At 39.9% G+C, this 27,211-nt stretch overlaps 1 protein-coding gene across 24 annotated transcripts in view; it reads right to left on the minus strand.

Annotated features, from left to right (window-relative positions):
- ARPP21 (cAMP regulated phosphoprotein 21) overlaps window positions 1-27,211 on the minus strand; it is a 197,198-nt gene that overhangs the window by 65,224 nt on the left and 104,763 nt on the right. For 14 of the 24 annotated variants that reach the window (XM_059488340.1, XM_059488431.1, XM_059488380.1 and 11 more), the window contains 4 exons: window positions 11,868-11,976; window positions 9,969-10,070; window positions 3,566-3,603; window positions 1,457-1,516 (listed from right to left, as the gene is read on the minus strand). In XM_059488340.1, the coding sequence (XP_059344323.1) occupies window positions 1,457-1,516; window positions 3,566-3,603; window positions 9,969-10,070; window positions 11,868-11,976 (309 nt within the window). The remainder of the gene's footprint in view (window positions 1-1,456; window positions 1,517-3,565; window positions 3,604-9,968; window positions 10,071-11,867; window positions 11,977-27,211) is intronic. The other 10 variants (XM_059488454.1, XM_059488448.1, XM_059488415.1 and 7 more) reach the window with 4 other exon arrangements.

The following is a 27,211-nucleotide window of genomic DNA, read 5'->3' on the forward strand; positions in this document are numbered from 1 at the left end:
AGCAGTATAAACCTGTTGACCTTTGCTAGACCCACAAAGGGGGAAAGCATCAAGAGAAACAGCACAGAAGCAACAACACAAAAAAGGGGAAAGGATTTTAAAAATAAATAATCCTTTAAGATTTAATCAGAAAGAAAAAAACCCCGAAGTATATTATTTACAGACTCTTTTGTACTCTTGTGCTTAGAAATTAACAATTCCCTTCCATTTATATGCTAGAGAAAAGGAGGGAGAGAAACAGAATGCTATTGTATCCCCATTATCTGTGGCTTTGGGTTACAAAAAAATCTCTTTTAGCTCCCCAAACTCAGACATGAGTTATTAAGAGCGTGTGTGCAGACACCTCCTAAGTCCTGCATGCCCAATCCAAGACTCTCAGGTCACCAAGGCTAACCCAAAGCAAGAAGGAAGCTTTTTTGTGCCTGCTGCCTGTGGTCATGGGGCGCAGAAGCAGATGCTCCAGCACTGCTCCTTATCTGGTGCAATCTCTCCATCTCCTCTGTGGCTGCTGTGATGGCATGCAGACTCAGCAACCACACATCAAATTTTCTCCTCACACATCCATTTCTCCTCACAGTGAAAAATTATGTAATATAAATGATATAGGTTTGAAGTGACATATGCAAACCCCAATGCACACAGACATCTAGTGAATATCTGCCTTGCTGTCCATGTGCCTTAATAGATGAAGGGCACACTTCTGAAAGCACCCATTCCTTCTGCCTCCTCTGCTTAAGACTTGTGGCAGCTGACTGACTCTTAAAGGAGCCTGGTTGATGTGAATTGAATGTGTGAGAGCTCATGGTGGGTGAAGACAACCTTTCTAAAACTCTCAGAGAAACACTGTCATCACCAGTTTCAGACTTCCACTGATTCAGTGTGTCAATTGGTAGAACTGCTCTCCATGAAAATAGGGACTGAATTTTAATGATTTCCTGTTGGCCTGGGATGCTCTTTGGGATATGGAATGCATCTGAATGTATGGAAGGAATTGGAGTTGAGAAGACAAAGTCAACAGAAAAAAGTTTCAAAACAGATACTTCAGATAAGGGAGCTTCAATCATTTTTGCCTCAATGCACTTTTACTTCAGCTTTTAACAAACCAACAAAAGGAAAAAAGGTCAGTCTGGGCACCAGTCTATGAAACGTGCCTGTCATATATGCTCCAGTAAAAATGGAGCCTCTCCAGTCTCTCCCAAACAGTCACAGTCTGAACAGCCAGGCAGCCGAAAATCTCATGGGGTTCCTGAGGCAGTTACCCAAAGAAAAGGGTCCTCTTGTAACCTCTTCATTCAGAGAACATGGGAAGAGTGGGGTCGGACACTCTTCTCCATGCTCCTTTCCAACCAGCAAACTGACATACCCACACATGTCAAGGTGTGCCTTGGCAAGGACACAGACAGAATCACAAGTGGGATACACTGGGAAATAAACATTAAATAAAATTCATACAAACCTAAACAGCTGTCTCTTCTTATGCATATCATTGCATATGCTACTGTCTTCCAACAGCCTACTGAAAAATGAAAAGAAAGATTATGCTAAAAAACATGGTAATTCAAATTTATCTGATCTGTAAAGTTTTATTTGATTTCTAGATAACTTTTTCAATTTGTGCTAGATTCAGTTTAAAGAACCAAGGCTAAAAATGCCCCCTCCTCCCTCTCCCTTAGCTGTACACAGTCAACTGAACATAAAAAATATCATCCAGCGAGGCTGAGGGCCAATTTAGCATTTCCTGTTACTGAGAAAGGTAATTCTCAGAAGCTGAGGAATCATTCCATCCAAAGGAAAATTCATAAAAATATCACTTAATAAGAACATAAAAAAAATGCAAGCCAGCAAAATACTGCATATGTAATTTTAAGTACTTGCTAAGTCGCTTGGAAGTCTTTGCAGCTCAGAGAAAGGCTCAGATCCTCTGACAAAAAAGAAAGGCAAAGCACTTACACACCTAACTTTCAACACAGCCAATCAACAGGATTGCTCATGTGCACGGAGCTAAGTATAAGTTTAAGTGCTTCACCTAATCAAAGTCTGCAGGGAATGCAGCAATAAAAGAAGGCAGCTGAAGTCTCCCTCAGGACAGCAACAGTGCAGGCTGTGCAATTCCCAGCCTGGCCTTTTAGTGGTCCCCACTTGGGTGTGCATCCTCACACTGGGCTGGTCAGTCAGCTCCCAGGTTCAAGGACAGCAAACCACGTGTAAATACCAGGGCTGACCACATTCTCTGGCACACAGGTGTGGGATAGGATGCATAAACCAGGGGAGGCTGGGCTATGGAGTCCATGGTTTATCCCGTAAAGGTACCCACCCTACCCTTGGCAGTGCAGCCTCTGAGTGCTTTCCAAGCTGACTTGGAAGTGTCAACAACTGTGTCATCTTTGTTGCCCCAATCTCCCGACAGGAAAAAACAGGTTTCAGGGAGCGTCTGCTTTTGGCTTTACGGGTTCTTTTGTTGGAATTTTGATTTGTTTTGATAAAACGTATCTCCATTGTCACGACACAGAAGCAGCAGCTGAGGAAATACCCTTGGCCCTCAGAACATGAGGTGGTTAGATGACAGTGGCCATGATCTCCTGAAGGCCTTCCCTCAGTCCACTTACAGAAGTGTCCACTGGAAAAGCTGGTTTGTACCATTACTGTGGAGTCATTTTCTATGGGAACAGCTTCACCCATAAACGCATCTGACAGATGTCAGGATGGACAGAGAATAAAATACTGTGAGAGAGAGCCTCCCCTTATTCAAGGGCGGGTGATAAACAGTTTTTAAACCTGTGCCGGACAGACTTGGGTCAGCACTCTCAAACCCTCACCAATTAAATTCCCCCCTTTTGGTTAAAATCCTTATCTGCCATAAAGATGCTCAATTTTTTCAGATTTTCAACACAGTTAAGCTACTTTACGGCTGTTATGGAGCCAACATTTCATATTCAACATTTCAAACACAGTTTACTCTTCCCTTTTGGTTTGAGTACGTAACAAAAATAACATTCACAAGGACTATCATGCAGTAATGCAAAGTAACAGTGAGCTCAAATATCACCAACTCACTACTACACTGCAGCAATAAAGCAGGAACTTGTGTGGAACTTGTGAGCCTTCACAAGCAACAAATGATGCCAATGCTGCTGCTCAGTCCCACGGGAGAGCAGGTTAAACAACAGACACCCAAGCCTGGTGTTTCATAAATGCTGTCATCCAGCCACTGCTAGAGTGCTTTTTAAAGATCAATAAGTTAAATACTGAGAGCACTCCAGAGACAGAATGGTCACTTGAAATGAAAGCTTAGGTGCCTCCCCCATACTCTCTCCCACAATCTGCTTTTTAAACTGAAATGCAAAAGCCCCAGGAAAGCAGCAGTAATACTTTATCTCCTCAGATACCATAGTGCAAGGCAAGCTCCATTACCCCTCTTAAAGCACAAAACCAATGCAGATAATACAGACTGCAAATCTGCTCAACAGTCTTCACATTAGGAAAAATAACTATAGAACTACAGATAGACAATAAGAGAAACAGCTAAGTTTAGCACACACACACACAAAATAAAGCTATTTTTTACCTGTTTTCCACAAAAAGGTTTTCCTGGGAGCAAACTGACTGAAAAATAAAAAAGGCATTGTATCAGACGTTCTAGATATGCTCTGCTGTTCCAATTTCTTCCTTGATTTTAGAATTACTTCCCCTGCTCAGGCTTAAGGGGATTTCAATTCATGCATCATTTGCATTTGCAGAAGACAAGAGGGGAAAAAAGGTCAAGAATCAGGTCAGGCCAGTAAAATAAATTCCATGCATTACAACACATTGCCAATAAGGTGTCTCAGTTTGGGAACAAACTGAAACTTCTCAGTTAAGAGATCTGAAGAAGGCACTATGTGCAAAATACTGGCAATTTGAAGGGAAAAAAAATGTTTTTTCTGCATAATATAAGGTTCCACTGGTCTGGCCTACCACCTCAAAATAAAACTGCAGGATGGCATAGAGTTCTAGGTAGGAAGGACAAACAGAAGGAAAGCATGCAGAATTTACAAAGTTCCTCAAAGGGAGAGAAGATACTGCAATACTTAGAAATAGTGTGTGACTTCACATTTTACGGCTGGAGAGGGAACACTGAGATATAAAATGATAATAACCTTCTTAATGATAATATTAACAACAATCATAGCAAGAAGGCTCTCTGCTGGAGCACTTAGATCCCAAAAAAGGTGAAGGGCTCAGAAGAAATAAATCCTATGGACAAGTGTATATCTCTTTCAGAATTACTTAATTTTTTATGCAGAGAAATGAAGCTGTGCTCAATTTCCCATTAATAATTCTCCCTCTTTGATTTTTTCATTTCCCTCCTATTTCATGTTCGCTACACAAAAAGCCTCATAGCTGTCACTGGATTATATCTTGATGAGGTGCAGAAGAAAGAATAGTCAGCATTTGCACTGAATTTAAACAAAAGGCAGGTAAAGGAAGTACAACACCAGAGATTATGGCCATTAGTTCTGTAGCAATAGGACTCAGCCCAAAGAATCATAAAATGCCATCATTAATTGTGTCAAATTCTAACAGTATGGAATGTTAGAGCACAGATTTTGGATGCCTGTGTTTTGTAAAGGGTGAGCTAACGACCCACTCAAAAGAGTCCTGGCCAACACCAGAAGCAACACCCTGCTTCATTCTTAATGCTCCAGCTGATGCCTGGACGAAATTTTTCCTTGACACCACAGCTAGTGCTGCCCCATCAATTTACAAAAGGAAGAAATTTATCCCTCAGATGGCACTACAATTTCTCATTAGAGTGTAATTCACCCACCCAGAATCCACACTAGGGAACATTTGACAGTTCTGTGGGCTTCCCAAGTGAGCTCCCACCCTGCACTCCTGCTAAATTTGCAAGGCACTGGGCTGCATCAGGGGCAATCTCTTTCTCCTTAGCATGAAGCCTCAGGAGATCAGAAACAAGTTCTCCATTGCCAGGAATCAGATTCCCACCAGCTACAGCAGACCTAGGCCTTCACCTCAGGCTAAGAGAAGGTACAAACTGCTTCACCTAAAACCAGTGGGATCCTTTGTACATCTACAACACCGTGTCTTCTCTCATTTTATGTATCTTACTCAGGCACCAGGTTTCATTAAAAAATTGCAGGATTCAGCACAGTCTAACTATGCTGAAGCAAAAAGCCCCAGAAAAGCATACTGAAATCACCCCACGGGCTTGTACAACCTCAGCTGTGGGGTCATCATCTCGAGCTTCATGATGGACATCTGTGCATTGACTTCTGTGCAGTCACATTCCAAAGCACAGGATTACAGCTATTCTTACAGAAAAACCTTGGCTCAGACCAGAGTACTGGACGGTGTACCCACCAAGTTACAAAAGCAAAGGGGCCTGTAATGCACTTGTCTGTATTTATTTTATTTTATTAAAGTTTTTTAAGAGACTGGGGCATAAAGCAGAATAAATATCTGGGATTTATATTTTATCAAACAAGCAGAAAGGTCTGCTTCCTTCTCAGCGTCTTGATGGGAACCACTATCAAGTGTATTACAGACTTTAAACAGAGTCCATAATAACTCAATTTGTCTTCTTGGTTGATGATGTTAGCACAGTGCCACACTGTGCCAACACATTTCCAATCCCTGGAAATTATTCTTCAATACAGGTGTGAGGCTGAGAGGCAGAGAAGACAGGCACTTTTGTATTATTTTATTCTTACTGTTAAAAATCAAGTGGCTAAGCAGCTCTGGATAGAAATTTAGCTACTACAAGGTCAGGACTCACCTTCCTGATGTATTGCACTTAAAGCACCAGGAAAGCTTAAATACTCAGCACAGATGTTGTCAAAAAAAATCCTTAGAACACTTGACTCTTGTTTACCCTTTAAACAGACGGGCAACAAACCTATCAGATAAAAAAATTATGTAAGATTATCTACAAGTTAGTGTCCTTGGAGATCTCTGCGTGCAAGATTTCCATTAGGATGCTCTGTATGACTGATTGTTATTTATGAACTGAGTATTTCACTTTTCCGATTTCCAAGAACCTTTTAAAGTCTCAACTGGAAAATGTGCATCAGTTCTGCCAGTGTACTAGATACACTGGGAGCTGCTTCTCTTGTTTTTAATTACATTAGCAAACAGAGATAACTATTAACATGCAGCAATATCCTGCAATGGGTACTATCAGGTAATAATTTTCATGTCAGTTAACAAGATGTGATAGATCTCAGGCTTCCAACTAATGCTTGTTATTTCATCCTCAGCAACAAAGAAAGTCTCTGTACACCAGTACAGGAGTTTGAGTACCTACAGGTTTACGGTGGCAAGAATGAGGTGTGCCTTTGATTTGTTTTTATTAGTTTTAAGCCCTCTTCTTCCTAATCTTTTCACTCTAGAGGGGTAGAACAGGCTGAAGCCAGGTCTACAGGTATTTCTTTTGTTCCTCTCTTTTATCAGAGACTGATAAAGATCCTCTGAGTTTTCTTAAGTAGAGGAATTGTGACCAACTGTACCTAAAGGATCTGGTTCTTTAGAATACACTCCTTGGTGAAAAACAGCCACTACCGCTGACAACAGAAAATAAAGAGCATGGTGTATTTCCTTTAATAAGTTCCATGTGTATCATGGGCAATTCTAGCATTTGTGTAAGTAAGAAAACATCTACATTTTTTTAGTGAATTAGAATGATTCCCAGAGAATGCATTTATGAGCACTGAATGGTCCTAGCGTGACTCTGGCTCATGAGATTATAAATTGCACTAACCTTGAAGGATGAAATTTCCCCCATGTAATTTGATTGCTGGTCTTTACAGTCAATTTTCTGCATGCTTCAAAGCCAAACATCATGTATTATTTATGCAAGCATTTGGGATTCTCTACATACAGGGAAATAACATTTTTTTTATTCCTGTATGTTCTTCTTTGTCCTTCTTGGACAATAATTCTTCAACTTCCCAAATGCAACTAAAGCAGTTCAGACAAGGAACTTCTCTGCAAGACCCAGACAGTGCAGGTCCTCTGCTCCAGTGTGTGTGGCTGTAAAATTCACACTTTGTTTTAAAACAAAGTTTCCAATAAAATAAGTTTTGCAATTAAAAAAAAAAAACCTTGAAATAGTTTTGAGCATAACAGAGCTCAAACTGTGCTTTTTAAACTTTTTTTAGCAGCCTGAAAAATTGGAGGTGCACTTTGCAGTTCTTGTTTCAGAGAGCTGGAATGATCATGGTTTTAGCTATTTATTTCTTCACCAATCCTTTTATTAAAATATCAAACTAACATGCTTCTCAATCTTGCTGAGACAGAAGTCATTAAAGCTTCCAGCTCTCCTTGTCGAAATTTGTGATAGCCAACACAGCAGATGGAAAACTTGCCAGAAAGTATAATTTAAACTGACTAATACTAGAGTAATCATCATAAGGACTATCATAGCAATGGCATTACTCATGAACATACTTATTTTGTTAAAACCTTCCCATTTGGAAGTGAAGAGATCTGGTGCACTAGAGTTCTGCAAGATCAAAGGAAGAACAGAAAGGCTTTATATGGTTATGTGGGGTTCAGGTTAAGACATTTTTCACAGCACTCAAAACATGCATGGAATTTTTTGGCCCTGCAACCAGACTGCCCTTTCCTTATGAATTTCATTTAAAGTTCTGACTCTTGGGCTGTTATCTAAAGGGTTTGGGCATCTCAAACATCTTCGGGGGGGGTGGGTGCTGCTGGATGCAACAAGTTATAGCAGTACTCTTGACCTTCATGGCTGCGCTTTGAAGACTTCCCATGCAAGATCTCTTCATGCATACTCTAACTAGAAGAGATGTATCTGTGATCCATTTGTTAAGATTCACAAGCAAGGCATTCATAAAGGCTTGACTACAACAGTGTAAACAGTACAGAGGTAATAAAAATACCACATCAGTAATCCATCTTTGACTCTCTGTATCTGTAATTTGCAGAGTAACAAGGCTTAGGTACCTACCTCACACAAACCTGGGGAGAATTGGATTAATTAATGACTGCAGAGGGCCTTAAAACTTCACAGTCTTACATGCAGTAAGTGACTATCTATAACAGGAAGCCATTTCTCTCTTTCCTAAAATTGAAAAAATACATTGTCCACCACCACAACCACTGACATCATCCTAAAAACACCTTGTATCTGGCAAGGAATGCTCCACCCAAAAAAGCTCAGATAAAACACAGATTGCCTTTGACATTAAACATACAACTTGCTGAAATTCACTGCACTATGATGCTCACTAACACCTGCAATAGCTGTGAGAGAGAGAGCAAAGGAGTGGATATGAGAGAGAGAGGGAGAGATATCTAACATTGCTGATCTTTAAAAATGCTCCCTCCAAATTCCATTTAAAATGTGTGCCAAAAAGCACACTTTTACTTAGGTCCTGCCACTTGAAAATGCCAACCCAATGAACCACAACAGCCTCCTGCTGTGGGCAATTCAAATGCTCTCCACTTGCCTGTTTTTAGAACTCAAATATCTAAAAGTAAAAGCAGCAATACACTATGGAGCCACTTTCAGCACACTTTTCCAGCCATCTCTTTCCCAAACAGGCACTTCTAGCTGCAGCTTGTGATAGAAACTGGACTATTTTGTAAATAACCTCCTATTTGGTAATTTTTAGCATTTTGCCTCATCTGAATTCTGCATCAAAACCCAAAGTTTTTTTTTGTTTTCCACAAGCTCTTTTGTAATGTGTCAAAACCTCCTATATTTCATATAAGAAAGTTGTTGCAAAGTGGCTTTTGCAGCTCTTGAACAACTTGGCAATTCCACCATGTGTAGCCTGGAACGGTATTTATATCCAGGCCAACATACTGAAAGCAGAACAGAAACTGAAGGGCCTCTGCTTTTACTGGAATCATCTCAGCCAGGGAAAAGTGAAGCTAAAAATATTTACATGTAGCTAGCTATTTACTAAGAAGCGAGACAACACATACCTTAAAACTATACAGTGTATTCTGCCAAAATAACCCAGCTTGGACATGTGCAATTCCTAGCAGTACTATTAGCCCTGCAACATATGAACAGCTTTAATTTAAAAGGACACTGCCCAATATGATTTTCAAAAATAGATTTAATTAGATTTATTCCCATATTTCTCATAAATGGCAGAACTCCCACTGAGATATGAAATAAAGCATTAAAATGCTTTTTTCTGGTTTTTTTTTTTTTTCTTTTATTACCTCATCATTACAGTATTACAGCAAATTGTGATTTTTTTGTCAGGAGCATCAGGTATTGCTCACAGATGTTTCAGATTTAAGTATTTTCCTTAGCAATATACCTTGTCTTGAAAGTTCTGATTTTTCGGTAAGGGCAAGAATTTTAATGTCTTCTTCATTTTATTCCTTTCAGAATATAATCATCAACAGCATGACTGACTCTTTCTGATGGTAGAAGCACAGTTCTTTAATCAGTCATTTAAAAAGAATGAGGCAACTCCATGATTACCTCTGCCCTTTTGTTGCTCTCAGCGTCTTGATGTTACAGCATTGGCCCAAAAAACCAAAACCCATAGGGAGTCTCTGCAGAAGGACACTTATAAAGATTTGATCCACTTTGAAAGAAATATAAAATAACACAGCCATTTGAAATTATTGAGAGCGTCCACTTAAATCACTGCTCTTTGGCTAGCAGAAGGAAAAAGGAAATAAACCTAGGCCATGTGAACATGAACATTCAAAGAAACAGGACAGGCACTCCCCAGACAACATGCTGGGCCTGATCTCTCCTCTACCCTTCTCCCTGCAACTCTCATCACCTCACCCTGCAGCAGCCAAGCTCCACACCTCTAGAGCTCCTCTGAGACCCTCTGAGCCAATCTGCTTTCCCTGTCACCTCCAGCCCCACAGGGCAAGCCCAGCTGCAGTGTTGTTGTAGGAGGGGGGCAAAACTGTCTGACTACCGGCGAAGGTATGGCACTAAAGAGGCAATTAAAATAACTACTCACATCTTGTGCAAATATTCTCTCCCTCACTCTCTGATACTCCTCTTCTCTCTCTTCAATTGATTTACTTCGTCTGTCATCTCTAAATGGAAGAATTCTGTTTTGCTGAGCAGAAAGAAAACCAGGAGGGTTATATAAGTTGAGCTGTTAAAAACTGCCATTAAGTAACTGTCAGCTGAGAATAATGAATGTTCACTTAAACAAATGAAGCACGAAAATGATAGCTGTCGTTCCTGCACAAAGAACCCTGCGAGACTGGCTCTCAAAGATTTCCAGTTAGATGCTGCACATGGGTTCATCGAGCAGGTGGCCAAAACAAGGCTTTCTGCACAGCTTTTGTGGACCCACCATCCTAAAACTGGGTGTCCTCACCCCAGGTCTAAGTGCCATTGTTCTCAACTGCGAACATTTCTTGGTTCTCCTACCAGCTGTGAGGAGCAGGAGGGCAGGCAGTGGTGGGCTACCTAAGAAATCAAGGAAGAAAGAGGGTAACTAGGCTGCTGGAGCTGAACTGTAAACCCTAGAAGAAACCCACAAAGTCTGTGTGTGCAAGGAGAAGTCCCAGATACTCAGCACAACAGTTTTAATGATTTTCACACTGTATGGAACCCTCTACTGAATTCTGGCTGGAAAAGGAAGGGTCATTTTTGCCTCTCGGTAAACCACAGTGTGGGAAATGGCTGTGCCATGGGAAGGAGGAGAGGAGATGAGCCCCATCAGGAAATGCTTCACTGACAAATGGGCTTCAAGGACTGGTCCTTCTCCCCCTGCATCCCAGCACCAGGTGGGATAAGGTCATGCTGCTTTCCTTTGGGTGATCCCCACAGTCACCACACCCTGAAATTGCTTGGGGTTTGTTTTCAAAGCCAGCTTGTATGCAGCACAACTGGCAAGGCTGCCATGTACAACTAAACATCAAGGAAAAAAGGGTGAAAAAAGGAAGGAAAAAAAATGGTCCTTTACTGAAAACATGAAGGGAAGTGGCAATAAGAGAATCACTGGTTGGTTCCTCCGCAAACGTAGCCCTAGCAAAGAAACATATGCTGTCCTCTTACCTGTGAGAATTTTCTCATAAAATCAAATCACAACAGAACCATTTCAGATAGATTTTTTTTTTGTTTATCTATTCCACATATACAGCTTGCACTGGATTGAAACAGCACAACACCCGCTTTTAAAGGCAGCACAAACACACACATTTCCCTGGCACTCCCCTAGTCATCAAGCTCACCTAAGTTAAGGTAGTGTTATGGCACAGGCAACACATGGGGGAACGTCTGCCACAGTACATGCACAAGCAAGTAAATTACAAAGACAGTAAAAGGTGGTGAGGGCACAGGAGGAGGAAGGGAAGTAAAAGACAGACCTAATTTATTTTTGGTCAAAATGTAATTTAGGATGGTTTAAAAAAAAAAAAAATCAACCTGGCCTCACCATCACATCTTTGGGACTTTTTTTTTTTTTACACTTTTTTTTTCCCTCTCTCCTTTTTGGGCTACATCAGTTCATCACTGGTCCACACCGAAATCCAACTCTGAACAGGTACAACGGAAGAAGGAAGCTACAGGGAGCGTAACAACTGCCATAGTTAGGCCAGACATTGAGGAATGCGACTGACACAGCCTCCCACGCAGCCCAGAGCCACTGGCATTCCCCCCCCACTGTGGGCATGCAGCAAGTCCTGCGCCAAGCAAACCACCCATGCAGACCCACACAGTGCCACGGCTGAAGCGGCCACGCTGGGGCTCGGAGCCACCCACGGTGGTTCGTGGGCCGGAGGAGGCGGGGAGGGGCAGCAGGGCAGGGGAGGAGGAGAGCAACAACAAAAGAACAACAATAACATCAGTCAGCCCACCTTCAAAAACAGAACAAATTTCAGCAACTCTCGAACCGAGAACCAACCTGATTGTCTTCTTTATCAATACTAGAGTTATCTCGCTTCAAGATAAATCGCTTCTGGGATTCTTCACCTTTTTCATCTTTTAAATGTTCAGAAAACCTTTGCTCTGGTCTGCCAGCAAAGTAAAACATAGCAATAAAAAAATCTTTCTTTTGGTTTTGCTTTGATCTTTATTTCTCAGTGCTCTTTGTTTTCACAGAGGCATTCAGTGCAAAAGCAGTTAACATTTGTGAGATGCTGCCTATAGCTGTCTGAGGCTGCTGTATCGCTGCTAACTGTTATTGCTATAAATAGCTTTTGTTGTTGTTGTTGTGTAGCAAGGAATGGGAATCCAAAGTCTCAGTCACTGAAATATTTAGACTCTCCTCACTGTGACTGAAGGACAGGGAAAACAAATTACCATACTGTATGTTAATTTGCTTCCTTCAGTAGCTGGGATCTCTGGCAACACTGCCGCTTAGTAAGGTCTATCCATCTTGAAAAGCAAGGAAAAAACTGGTAGGAATCTTAAAAATCACAAAATCAAAACCAGACACTCAAGAGTTTCCGCATTCCTGGTAAGCAAAACCAGTAAAGGGAGTGACTGATGATATTTTGCTTAAACAAAATTTTATCTCATCACCACTAAGTGGGAAGAATACTCCAGAACAATCATAGAGCATCAATTAGTTCACTGATTTAAACTCATTTACTTATTTAGTTATTTATTTACAAAGTCAAACATCAGAGTTTTGGCTCAATGTTTTCAGGTTTATAAGATATTATGATGCCATTCCATGTTCTCACCTTGTGCAAAAAGCAGTATCTGATATCACCCCGTCTTGTGCAAAAAGAGAACTTTAAGAAGCAACTTATGTGGCCAAGTTGGTCACAGGCAATGCTTCGTAGCTCCTCCAGCCTGCACCATTCCCAGAGTGGTGTTTAAGCCTGTTTTAAGCCTGCAGTGTTTAAACCTGCAGAGTCTTAAGCCCAACCCCATCAAGAGGGTCACCAATGGTCTCAAGAACTGAGCTCACATTTCTATGTTGCCATCACCTGAGTGGCTATAACTGCACAAACTGTGTTTTAAAAGCAGCAATACACCATGAGATTTGTCAGGGAACACAAGCCTTGTGCTCAGTGCTGAAAGAGCTGCCAACTGCAGCGGTGCCAGGGGATGCTCATGTCTAGATACCCACACAAACAAGACATGAAGCTTCTGCTGACATCAATACAAGCAATGGTGAAGAAATCAAAAGGCAGAATTTAAAGAAGTAAGTGCTTTTGCAAATAAGAGTCCTCGACAACCTTTAAAAAAACCTCTCATCTTCATCTTATTTCAAAACAGAAAATTAAACCAGAAGCATAAATCAGCAACCATTTTGTTGTTACAGTGTTATGGATTTCAAATCAAAATACAGCACACATTCACGCTATAATTGCAGTCCATAACAATTCATTGTCAGATATACAGGAAACAGTTGTAATAAAATGTAAGAAATTCAATAGTAAGGCACACCAGCTATCCTGCCTCTCTTTCTTTATGAATTTTGAGCACTTCCACATCTGCCCACAATTTGCCATTTTTGTGACAAAGCAACAAAACACGCAAAGCAACAAATCCCAATTTCCACAGATTTTGACAAATAAAGAAACCTCTGACCACCATCCATAGCTATAGGGCCCAAGTCACTAGATCCTCTGGTTGCCCTACTAGCCTTATTCAGGAAAAGCCCAGAGGACCATGGCTCTCTGCATAGTAGTTTCATAATCTAATGAGTCATTCATTATGTTTCCTCATAAACAGAAAGGCTACAATGCCCCACTAGTGGATTGCTACGTGGGTTGTTCTCCCTTTGCTCCCATTAATAAGTGCTATGCCTGTGCAGCCAGAAATGAAGATTCCTTCACTCATATATTTTGCTTTCACAGGACTATCTGAGAATTGTTATTTTTCTGGTTTTACATCCTGAAGCACAAACAAAATTTCTGTACCATCAGTGTAAAATTTAGAGCTGTAAACTATCAACTAAATATCTATCATTTGCAAAGAAAAAGAAATTAATTAGATTTTAAAATTCAGGGAAAAAGTAATTAAAAAAAATCAGAGAAAAAAACCTTGAAAAGATTTTGAAAAAAATGTCTCCTCCAATTACTAACTTATTTAAGCAATAACATTCTTTTCATATTTCATAGCACTATTTTAAATTTTAAATCCCATTTTCAATTCATTTACTATTTATAGAATGTTTTTGTTTTTCATAAGAGAAAAATATATGATCAAACCACAAGTCAAAATTATTGATCCAGTAGGTGCCTGTTAATAAAATTAATCTGCAAGCCCAGCAGGTGGTCAATCTCCAGTCCTGAAAAGAAATTTGCATGAGCAGAGAGACTCTGCAAATGTGCAGAGCACTCTGGAGCACCAGGGTACCTTCAGCACCATGAGAAGGTCCACCCCTCTCAGCCACCTCTGCAGCTCTGGGCCACTGCTGCCAGCAAGGTCACAAAGAGTATGATCAGCTCAGCGTGGCATTCACACACTCTGCAAAAATCTCTTCATCCAGGATTTTTCTCCTGGGAAGCTGAGAAGCCTCAGAGAAAAGAAAAACAATTCTTATCTCATTTGCTTCTCCTCTGTTTTGCTCATGTGGAATGTGTTTGGAGATTGTTTACCCACAGGTGATTGTTTCACTGGATTCTGGTGTGAGTTGTTTTGGCTCTTTGGCCAATCAGGGCCAAGCTGTGCCGACATTCTGGAAAGAGTCACGAGTTTCATTATTGTCTTTTTAGCATTTAGGAAGTATCCTTTCTGTATTCTTCAGTTTAGTATAGTATTCTTTAATATATAATACAATGTTATAAAGTAACAAACTAGGCTTCTGAGAACATGGAGTCAGATTCATCATTCCTGCCTTTGTCGGGCATTCCCAGCAAATACAATAGCTCAGTTCATAGGGATGCAAAGCCTGAGGGAAGACTGTCATGTGAGATCTAGGATATCCCGCCAGCAACTGTCTCCAGGCACACCAACCTGCAGGCCTCCCTCAAACACCGAAAATCATCAGTATAAAGAAATGTAGACTATTTTAAAGAAGATATTCACACATGTGCTTGTTTTTCTCTTTAATACTGGCTACTGCATTTTCTTTTTCAACATCTCTTGTACAAATAAATTATTAGTGGGATACAGATGGCAAACAATGCTTAAAACCAGTAAGTGAAACCAAATGGTTCTGAATCACTTGGGTAGAGAACAGGTTGACTGAAATGGTTTTGGTCTGTTCCATGGATGGAAGCCAGGGTAAATTCCACATTCCCAGTTATAAAGTTCCCTGTAACAGCATAATGCATTTGCTGTAAGGAACCAGAAACATTGTGGTTATTCTGGGGAAAACTGTTACATTAGTTTATGAATTTGCAGGGGAATCAACTGCTTAAAAACAAGGAAAATAATGCACAATTTTGTGTAAGATGTAGTGTAGTGTCATACAGTATATAATTACAATAATACAGCAGATGAAGCGAATTAATGCGAGTCCTAAATTAATAACAATCATATTTACTCTTCTGAGCTTTTTTTGCTGATACTGCCACTAGTAGTCAGCACAATTTATCAGACTGTGTTCATGCATTTAAGGGAGTGAATTTATCAAGATTATTTTTAGTATGGCATGAACTAAGTTCTTGCTGTCATCAAAGCAAGGTTTACAATTATTATTATTACTACAAACCCATAAAAAATCAGGAACTTCTTCACTATTACCACACTGGATACCTAAATTTTGTCATCAAGTCCTAAAAAAAAAAAATCGTGTAATTTTAAAAATGGGACTTGCACAGCCTTTTTGAAGAGACATTGAGAACTTCAGAAGGCATCATCACTAACTCAACTACTCATCACTGTTTAGGGATCTTAAAAAAAAATTAAAAATCACATAACAAAACAACCTACAATACCTGTACTATACTGGTGGGTTGACCATGGATAACAGTACATCCATCTACTTGGTAAGAGCCATGTGCAGGACAAAAGATATGCAAATATTTGCCTAAAAGCAGTGCTATCTACCTGTAAGACAGGATTTCATTTAGCCCTTTCAGTATTTAATTTACCCCCCATGGAATTCATGCACCACTTGAGAATCTCAAAGCCTACTAGTACTCCAGAAAAAGAAGTTTAAGGAATAAGTACCTTTTAAATCAATGGGATTTTTGTAATTTGAGGACTCTACTGAGAAAGCCAAAAAGTATGACCCAGTTATACCTTAAAGGCTCAGAAACCAACATAAAGGGAGAGGGAAAGCACACAGGCTAAAAAGATGTAAAGTCTGGTGTGTTTTTTCCTTTGTTTTGCTTTTCTTTAATATAACCTTTTGATCATTCAAATTTTTATTACTTGACGATATGGGCGGAAGCAAAACATCTGTGCCCTGAAAATGCAACTTCACAAGACCACAACTGCATATGAATTCATTTCATATCTCTTAACAGTTCTCAGGTAGCTTACTCACCTTTCTGGCAATATGGTTCTGAACAAAATGCAGAACTATTTCTTCCTTCCCGGTAAAGCTTTTGATCAGGCACTACAAATGTTTAACAGAGACTGGACCTGAGAGTAACTCAGCAAATCCTCAGGGACAGTCCCCTTGTCACTCCCAGATCTGGCAGAAAGCACAGGCCCTTTGAGCAGCCAAGACAGCCTCTCCTCCCCATCCTGCCCAGAAAAGTAGCACCATGACATTCAGGTAGGTGCCACCAGCATATCTCCAGGTTGCCAGCTTCAGCAGGTGTCCTGCAGCACCCAAACATTTCACTATTAAAAGCTTCCCAGAACTCTCTGTGCATCTGTAAACTTCTGCAAAGTCTGCTCCCATCACCTTAGACTTTTCCTAATCTCTATTTTTTTTTTCCCCACAGTAAAAAGAGATCACTTTTTGTCAAGTGATCAGTTTAACCCAAGGCCAGACACAATATGTAATAGGCATCATTAACCCTACTACCCAGTGTATTTCCCTGGATCAGGAGCAGTTCTACATGCTTGTGTGCAATATCAGGTCCAGACCTGGGGGGAGTAGGCAGGTACAATCTCATGGCAGTACTGTGTCCCCCTTTCTTGTGACTGTGCTCCTTCCCAGGCAGCCAAATCTTGATCATGCCAAATCTTTCAGCCTCACTTTGGTGTTGGCAGAATACTGTAATGGCCACTTCAAGGTAAGTTTCTTATTTCTGGGCTTGGAATTGTTTCATTGTGAGGGTGACCAAACACTGTCACAGGCTGCCCAGACAGGGGGTGGAGTCTCCATCCTAGGCATGGTCCTGGACATCGTCTTGGGCAACTGGTCCAGGCAGTGCTGCTTGACCAGGAATTGGGCAAGAGGACTTCCAGAATCCTTCCATCCTTAACCATGCTGTCATTTTGTGAAACACTTAATCAGTTGTACAGTAAAAAAGTCCATAGCAGAGCAAACCTCCATCAGTACCTTTTAGATGGTTTTTGTGTCTGTTCTTTCTTTTATGAGTTGGCTGTTTTCCTTTCTGATGTTATAGTTCCTTAAAAGCTGTGGGCAGTTCTTACTAAAGCAGGGCCCCAAAGGTCCTTTTCTGGACTCATTCCTTACAATTAAGTTTGTATTTTGGAAATGGTAAAGCTGGAGTAAGCAGCAAAGTATTTATGTGTTTCAGGAAGGAAAATAAAAGAAGATTTTGATGGCATTAGATGATTTTTTTACTCTTCTATCATTATGGTGATTTTAATGTGAGCTACTTCCATTCACTTCAGTAGAAGAGTTCCTCTCAATTTATCTCTGGATGACAGAAAACAGAGTTCATCCCTCACGCATATTTTTCACACGGACTCTTTAAGGAGAATTCCTCATTACATGCTCATTTAACGCTTTTGATTATGAGTCAGCCCTTGTAAGTGGTAATGAAAAAACCCCAAGCTCTAACTACCTTAACCAGGTATTCACTATTTAATCAAATTACGGATTTTAATAACATATTGCAGAATGGTAATAGCTATTATGATACACAGACTAAGGAAGTAGCAGGGCATTTCCTTGAGTCTGCCAAGCAAACTAATGCAGTTTCATAGACCTCTATTTGCACAGGAGATAAGAAATGAAATACTAGGGGGAAAAAAAGCCTGCACTCATTTAAAATAAGTTAATTAGCTCTGAAATAACTGTCTAAGAGTCAGGAAGAACAGACTCCACACCAAAAGGATAAATGGAAAGAGACAAGCAAGAGCTTTGAATGTTACAATTCTGAAGGCTTAGTCACTGCATCAGCACAGCTCACAAACAGTCTGGTATTGTCAGGGCTGATTTCTATACAGCACATAAATCTTTATTATGAGGCATATGTTTCTGACAGCCCCACAGCACACAGGCTGTTGCAAGATGCCTTTCAAAAGAAGCAGCAGCCTCACCATGTGTGGAAAAGATGGGTTTGCCATTACAGTGCCTGATGCAGTTAAAAAATCTCGCAAGCACTTAGTGTATGTCATCTGCAAAAGCCTCACAGGTAATAGCCAGGCAGCTGTCTGAAAGAACTCCACACAGGAATGCAAGTTCAAAAGGGGAGATCACTGAGATGGGCAGGAGCCCAAAAAAATTGAACTTTGTATTTGCAATGCAATGTTAATTTAATGCATATTACATAGGGCAGCAGGTTAATATTCCTCTCCTGAATGAATGGCAACAAAAACCAAAAAATAGGTATGGTAATGGGGCTAGGAGTGGGAAAAGCGCCACCTGGGGTACTCTCAGAATCACCATCTGGCAAACAAAATGAGTAACTGACCAAAAGGATCTTACAGAAGGATGCCATGAGGAAAGCCACAGAGCAGCAAGAGCGGGAGAGAGTCACTGCTGCAGACAGGATTCAAAGAAGTCGCGAAGATTTGGGGCACTCTTATGCAGGTGCTCTGATGGTTCAACAGTGTTTTCCTGTTATTTACACTTGTCTTTAATTAAATGGATTGCTCAGTCCAACATCACATTGGCCTCTATTTTGAAGGCATGCTGTGACACAGTATGGTGACCTTCCCTGCTGTGCTAGTTTGTGAATATCTACTATATCTGCCTGCTGTGTGTTTTTTTTTGGTTTTAGGCTGAAGGCTCTATTAGGGTTCTGCATTACCACTATAGTAAAACTATGCAAGCATTACTGTTTCTTTGCTTTGCACCCTGAGGGGCAAAACCCTATTCTATCTGCAGTACAAATGCCTGTTTTGATCATGGAGGCACAGGAACATAATCTGAGAGTTAGAGAATTCACAGACCATGGAAGCAAATATAATCACTGTCAAAAGGTTCATCACCCAACTTAGTGAAAAAGGCAGAATTCCAGCCCATCAGTTTAAATTAGTAGATTAAATTCTATCAGAACAACATTTTTCAAGAACGAGGGCCTGAAATTGCACCCTTCAAATACGTTTCATGTGTTTATGGTCTGATGGATGCTAAAACATGGTTTCAAAAAGCTAGAATGGGAATTTAAATAGAGATAATTGTTAAAGTACATTACAGTTATATTATCACAACTTAATACTTAAAACCACTCAAGATGGCATTGCAAGCATTTGAAGGTAAATGCCTCATTAACAGATTGCTGCTTTTATCATATGAGTCACTAAGAACTTCTGTTATGATGGTAAAAGCACATAAAAAGCTATAAAAGAAAAATCAATCCTGTACAAGATGGTTCTTCAAGGTGCTGCCTTCTCTGTGGGACGAAGGGGGGAATCTACAAAATCCAAATGCTCTGCTTTCCCAGAATAAGACCATATATTCTTTATAATTTTTTTCAGAACAGCAGCTGGCCTCTAAACATGTTCAGCAATTATTAAACAGGGATGTAGAAAATCACAAGTTATTTTCACAGGCATTCTTCCCCTCTAATTGGGGTTGCTAATAAGTCTGGAAGGACTGAAAAAAGGAGGCAGGAATGCATAATGGAAGCATTTTTCCTTCAGTGCCTATGAGGTTTTATTATGTCACCTTTGCCCATCCATCAAGATTCTACAGAAATCTTTTTCATGCCAAATTATGTTGTGTGTGGAACAAACAGGGGGTCAGATTCTGAGGGATGTCAAAGATGCAATCTAATGTTGAGGCATCACTGCACAATTCATGACCCTCACAAGCTTTCCTAAAACTTATTTCCAGAAAATCATCCTGTTTTAAGATATGGATGCAAAAACAGTACTTGGCTCCCTGAGCATCTGCTGGAGTGCAAACTTCAATATTTTGCCCAGTATCCTTGGGCCAGGACACAGGCTTTGAACACATGGGAGAAAGCCTGCAGGCCAAGGGAACATGCAAATACCAGCTCTTCTGATAGACAGGGCAGAAGCACAACATCCTCTCTCAGGCAGAGACCATTTTAGGAGCTTCAAAATGCTCTGCTGTCCTCCTGTGATCAAACTAAGATTATTTCTTTACTGAGGGACGGGCTTCTGCTGCTTTCTCCCCTGTTGGATTTAATTCTTGATATTCAGGGTGTCTATTGAGACTGAACATCTTGCACAGTGCCAATTTATTTCCAGCTAATAGAGGCTCAAAAGTGGTAGCACAGTTTATTATGGAATTCATTAATATCTGATTTTAAGGATGTGGCATATTCTGTAAGTGGCTGAAAATTACAGTGTTGCATAACTGCTGTGATCTATTTAAAATTACACTTCTCTATTTCAGAAGTTCAAAAATTAACACGTAAGAGAGAGAGAAAAAGGAAGCAAAATCAAGATTTGAAGACTGCTGAAGATTTGAAGATGGTTCACCAAAATCCAGCAGACTAACAAAGAAACTATCAGTCCTCTGGAAATGCCTCACAAATACACATTAATACCATAACAAATTCTTGTTCTGACTTCTGCTTCATGCCACGAACATTTTTGCCAACTCTAGCAGGAAGACTCGTGGATCAGAAGGCATACTCTGAACAATCATTGGCCTGAAGAAGAGGGCCTGTTTCTAATAAACTGTCAGAGACAGCCTCACAAGGCTATCCTGGAAACAGCAAGCTGAAACAATGGACAAAGACTTCTCTAAACTCGTAATACTTTTTACATTTCTATGAGTCCTATTTCCGGTGTTAAAAAATGTGGCAGGCTACAGAATATTGCAAAAGACAATTATATAATAAATCTAAACCACCTCTAAAATTTACTTGCTGAAATTTCAACGCCTTATTTCTGAAATGCTCAGACATAAAACCATTACTTCACCTACTATGGATGCACTGTTAGCTCTGAGGAAAGCACAGGGGTCATCTCAGATTTCCAGATCTCTCCCCAGTGATATGAAAGTGTAAGTGACCAAACAGCATCTTGATTAATGAGCACTTTCTTACTACAGCGTGAAGGAGCATAAGGATTAATTACTCATGCAAGAATGAGCTTCCTTCAACCAAATTACCTACTTGCTATTCCATAGCACTCCCTTCCTGGGCAACCTTCCATCTACCCACACAAAGCAGGTGACAGTAACCTTCTAGGTTTAGTAAAACTTATACTATTAAGTAGAGTGGATTAAAAAGATTAAAAGGAAAAAAAAAATAGAAGAAGATATAACATAGATATCTTCTGATTAACACTTGACCAGTGTTTCATCACAGCTTAGAACAGCTGTAAAAAGCACATGTCCACCTTCATTATAAACAATTTAGTTTTAATAAATTACATTAGATGAAAATTTAATATGGGGGCTATTAGAACTGGTTCATTAACCCTAACATCTCATTTACAGAATAAGTAAATTCTTATGGGTCCAATATACAGTTTACACTGAAGAAAGAATGAAGGCAGTATTTAAGGGTCAAATTCAACTCAGCTTCAAGTGTTCTACGAATCTATGTTTTTTCATCTGTATCTTTCATGCAAAAGAGAAATATGACTCAAATGACAGAATGCTTGCTGAAAATAAAAAGCTCTCATAATTCAACTATCATTAACAAAATAAACATTTTTTTTCTAATCATGTTAATAATTGAATCTCTGACTGAAGTAAACTGATTATTTTTATAATGAAAAACCCTCAAATCTATGAAAACCAATGTGATCTGTTACTTAAATGCTACACATGTTACAGTGTAGCTGCAAATTAAGTTTTTATTATACATTATTCTTTTATTGATGTTCTCACTGAATTATTAGTCACATTACATATTAGTTCATCTTAATCCAAAATGTGTCAGCCAATTACAGTGTTATTTCTCAGCTACAGTTTCTTTGTTTTAGTTGCATACATCTACTGTGCACCCTTTTATTTCTCTACAGATTTGTAGCAGAGAACATGGTAATACTGACTGAGCAACAGAAATTGTATATAGTGGGGACATCTGGATATCTCCAGTTTCTGTTTATTTCTTAATAGTCAAGGAGTAACTCTTCTGCAGCAAAGATGGAAAAGAGGTAAGTACAACAGGAAAACAAGGTCCTCTGACTCCATAGGCCCTCTAAGAGAAAAAAATGCAATGCCAGACTCCAATGAAAATAATGAAACCAGAAATAAGGGTGTTCATGTATGTTTTCATGCATCATGTGGCTCATAAAAGCAATTCTGCTCTCATGAGATCATTCCTCTCAGTACATATATGATAATTAAGAATAGCATAAGGTGCTTAAATGCAGATGGAATTTAAGCAAACCATTTGCAAGGTAACCATTCTGGTTTACAATAGGGAGGGTAACAAAACTGTTATTCAAATGCTCTGGCAAACATCAAACTGCTTTGACTGAGAGTTCACAAAAAAGGTATTCACTTTCAGGTATATATTTGTCACTACTCCCATATTGCTAAAATGTCCCATCCAAACAATAGCTTAGAAAGAAATTAAAGTCATTTACATTGAATACCTTACTCAGTCAAGGGGAAAGGTGTACTTTTCTGCATGCTCCAAAGGCTGTAACACTTGGTATCTCAAGAAAGCCTTCTTGGCACTTCAGCCTTGTGTAAAAGAAATTCTAGAATCAATTCTGCATTGAAATTGCCATGTTCAGTGAATGCCATTTTACTGACATGCCTGTAGGATCCTGTAAAAAAGTTCAGACTCTGAAGATAGTGATATTGTTACAGTGCACCTCTACTAATATAGATGTTATCTACAGCAAAATCACTCAGTGAATACACAATACAAACCAAACAAGAACTTTTCTTTTTTGCTTTTGATTCAAACCACTCTTACACAGAGGAGGCAGAATAACATAGATTGTATGCCAAATTACAAAAGCCTTGCAGGTTATTCAAAGTACAACTTGAACATTAAGTCTCCTTTTGCTGATATAGTTCATTTCTAGATTAAAAGGAACCCCTGTAATGCACAAAACAGCTTAATATTTCTTAAAGTTTTTGAAGCATCTCAAAGACAACAAAACACAGCCCAACTGAGCCAGCATAGTATTAACAGAGTAGGAAAAAACCCATGCATCACAAGGATTATAACTCACAATACTCCTGAAAAACAAAATAGTCAGAACTGAGGATGTGAGCATCGGTATGAAGTTCATAATAGCTATAAACACCCTCAGAATATATGAAAATGTCTAAACACAGCATTATATATCATAAGCCTCCCACCTTCTCGATTCTGATGGGCCCTGCCACTCACATGTCTATAAAACAAGTACATGAATGCATGTGTGGGCTGTGGTACAGACATGCTTGTCACATGGCTGATGATCTCAACCAAATGAAAACCCTTTCAATTTACCAAGCACACCAAACATGTTTCCCCTACATTTCTCCACCTAGCTACAGATAACCAAATTAATGAATCTGATTGAACTAATACAGTTCACAATATGAATGGGTCTGCAAAAAACCTTGAAGTACTTCCAGTTGTTTGATAGGAATTACGAGGAATACACAGAACAGAAGGTGGCACGTACACATTTTTTGCCCCCAAAAAGAGGATGCCCCAACATATTGCCTCAATTCCAAACTTCTTTATATCAAATTTCACTTTCTTAAGTTCCCCATACATTTCTGTGCATCTTTAGATAGATGACAGGCAGACACAGATGATAGACAAATATACATTAGAACAGTGACACGAGCAGTTTCATACTGAGCAAGGCAGACTTCCCATTTTAAGTAGTATTTGAGTTCTTTGACTATGGAAACAATATAACAACAAAATCCTCCTTGATTTTCTAATCAATTTTTCTCATATATACTGCTGAGAATAAGATTTCAAAAATTGGTTGATTTAGTTAGGCAGGACTTTGTAAGCACTTCATATGAAAGGAAAATTGGTTTTGAAAATCCACTATTCTCTAATGAAAGCTAGAATACAGAGACTTAACTTTATTAAGGTCAATAAACACTTAGGTGGTTGAGGTCCTCATTGTCTTTTAACATTTCATTTCTTAAAAAAAAAGCACTGAAAACAGCAGGCTTCATTCACATTCCAATAAAATTAAAGAAAAAAAAAAGGCATCTTAGATTCTTAGAGTAAGCTCTTCATTATAAATACTCTTCGGCCTGAAAAATTGCCATTATTGTCTGACTGCATTTTTAAGAGAGACTTCACCGAGAGTTCATGAAAGCTGCAGGATAGCACTCCCAGAGATTCAGATCCTAATGAATTTTTACCATCTTTTTTTTTTCCCCCTCTTTGTAAAGCAGCACGGATGAACAGGAGAAGTCGCAGCCCTCCCTCCAGCTATGACTTCTTCAATAAACACTTTCTCATGTTCCAAACCTCTGTAAAGTAGGTACTTTACAGGCATAGGTACATAAAAGTGGATGCACATTGCCCTAGGACAGCCAGTTGATGAAAGCCAGGAAATGCCCTGATCTGCTTCATTCATATGCTCATCCCCTGACTGACACACACTACGCCTTTCCAAGGCACCCATAAGGAACACTGATACCAGAGCTTTCCAACCAGCTCTTTCATCTCAAAACCATTAACTCTTTTGACACTTGCACCTCCAAGCACCTGCAGGCAGCAATCATGGGAGGTCTCTGCTGAGCAGAAATATTGCACCTCACTGCCAGGGGCCAGGGAAGAACTCATCACCTGCAACCAGGGAAGAACTCATCGCCTGCAAGTGGGAGCAGAGATGTGACATGAACTCTCACTCAGCCAAAGAAATAAACACAAGGTGCTTATTCAAGCCCACAGGGCGACACTGCAGAGTCATACGCTCCTCTCAAACAAGCACAGAAGTCACAGCCAGTGCAGAATTTATGAATTCCTGAGCATGCAAGAATATTCTTCTCTCTCCACAGCAGTAGCTAAAGTAGTTTGGTAACAACATGCCATAAAGAGATAATTTATTGCCCAAATGCAAATCTTCAGAGCATCTGTCTGTGGGGCCTCTCCATAAATTCACATGAAGCCATCAAGGCTCAGGCTTACAGCACAACATAACCACGTTGAACAGCGTTTCAGACGCTCTTCAGATTCTCCGGTATTCTGGATACTGTCCAAGCAGTAATTAATAGAGTCAACACATTCCCAGTATTTGGTGTTGATTTGAAACTGCACAAAACTGTCTCCTCTGAGAGCAGTGAAATGCAGAACATATGAAATCACATTAGACGCTTTCAGATGTGGAACTTACACAATATTTGCTGAGGATAATAAAATCTCATCAGCCCTTATTCATGCCAGATAATAACAAACTATTTTCTGTCAGAGCCAAGGACGTTTTAAAAAAAACATGCCATCTCCTCCAGTTATGAAAAGAAACAGCCACTTCACAAAAGCTTTATTTTATGGTAATATCAAAATAATGTAAGTAACACACTGGAAAAACCACAAGGCAATATAGGCTTCACATAATCCAGTTACCTACCACCAAATTACTGAAGAGGGAAGAAAGCAGCAGCTTGTGGCTTGTGTGGTGCTTGCAAAACAGCTGTAATTACAGTCAACAGAGGGGCAAACCCCTATGTTTATTTCTGGAATATCTAGACAGGAATGGTGTCAGCACCAATCTTCAACGGCCTCATCTCCAGCCTGCAAGAGCACAGCTGAAAAGGCCATTTGATCTGTTATATCCCTACAAGAGCCTGCCTGCTGAGCTTGCAAGAAGGGCAGTTCATACCTAGCAAATGGCCTTGCTTGCTCACTCCCACCATGCATGAAGCCACAGCTTCACCAGAGCACTCAGATAAAGCCCTGACTGTTGAAGAAGGCTTCAGTGTCCTCTCCAGAAGCATTTCCAACAGTGCTTCCAGTGCTGCCCGTCTGTGAGATGAAAGCCACACAACAGAGCAAGGCATTTACAGATATTAATGTGTTAGTGTTATTCCATTACCAAGTCAACCAGGAGAAGGCAATGCTGCAAGGAAAGGTCTGTAGCAGTTGGTTCACTACACCAGTGACAAAGATGTGAAGGGAAAAGGGAGGACTGTAAAAGAGAGAGGAATGCCTAAAGAGCATTCAAATATGATTGATCGTGTTCTGTTTAAGAGGGGACTCGTTTTCAGCTCAAAACTGAACACCAGATTGCTGCATACCAAGGTTTTTCTTACTCAAAACCAAAGACAGCCCTTGTAGGGGGCAGGTATTATCAGACCCTGAGGCTAAGCCTTTGCAACCTGGGTGTTTTATTGAGCTACTCTAATTCTCTTGACTTCTGAAAATCAAACTGTGAGTGCATACCCTACTCAAACCTTTAAAAATATTAATGCCCAAATACTGTTTCACAGATATCCAAGTATCTCAGGGACAGCCCAGGAAAAGGATCTAAAATAAACTGCCCGTTATCTTAAATTTCAGATAGAAGACTTTCAGGGCTCAGTGAAATAGCAAATACCAATGTGTATTGATCTCGAAGAATTTGGTAGTGACAGAATCAGAATAAGCTGAGTTGGAAAGGACTCATGAGGATCACTGAATCCAACTCCCAGCCCTGCACAGCACCATTCCCAAGTCCTTCCACCCTTCTACAGGAGAAGTTAACAACATTAGAAAATGCTTTCTGCAACTGGATATAAATAAATCGCCTAGCTACTGGATATATAAATAAAACAAATGTTTAGATTTCTCCTACTAATTGAATACAGGAAGTACACAATTTTCAAATGGGGCTTTCCTGTTCCAATACCAGATACCAAAACTTCATTACCCAGCTGTAATTACTTCCTCTTCATTATGTAGCTCATAGGTAGAGAGGGACAGGAAGGCTATGTTTAAGACATGTGGCTCATGGCAGGATAAGTGATGGTGATTAGGCATGGATCCATCACCGCAGCTCATATCGAGTTTTGGTTACCTTGACACAGTTTTGCCTTACAGAGCTTTAACCAGTCCATGGAGAAGCACAGAACTTACATCAGAACAGGTTTAACCTGCCAGGAATTCTGCAATGCATTTGAACCATCAGAAGGAATTTGTATTTCAC

Source organism: Ammospiza nelsoni, chromosome 1, assembly GCF_027579445.1.
Source record: "Ammospiza nelsoni isolate bAmmNel1 chromosome 1, bAmmNel1.pri, whole genome shotgun sequence".
Lineage (NCBI taxonomy): Eukaryota > Metazoa > Chordata > Aves > Passeriformes > Passerellidae > Ammospiza > Ammospiza nelsoni.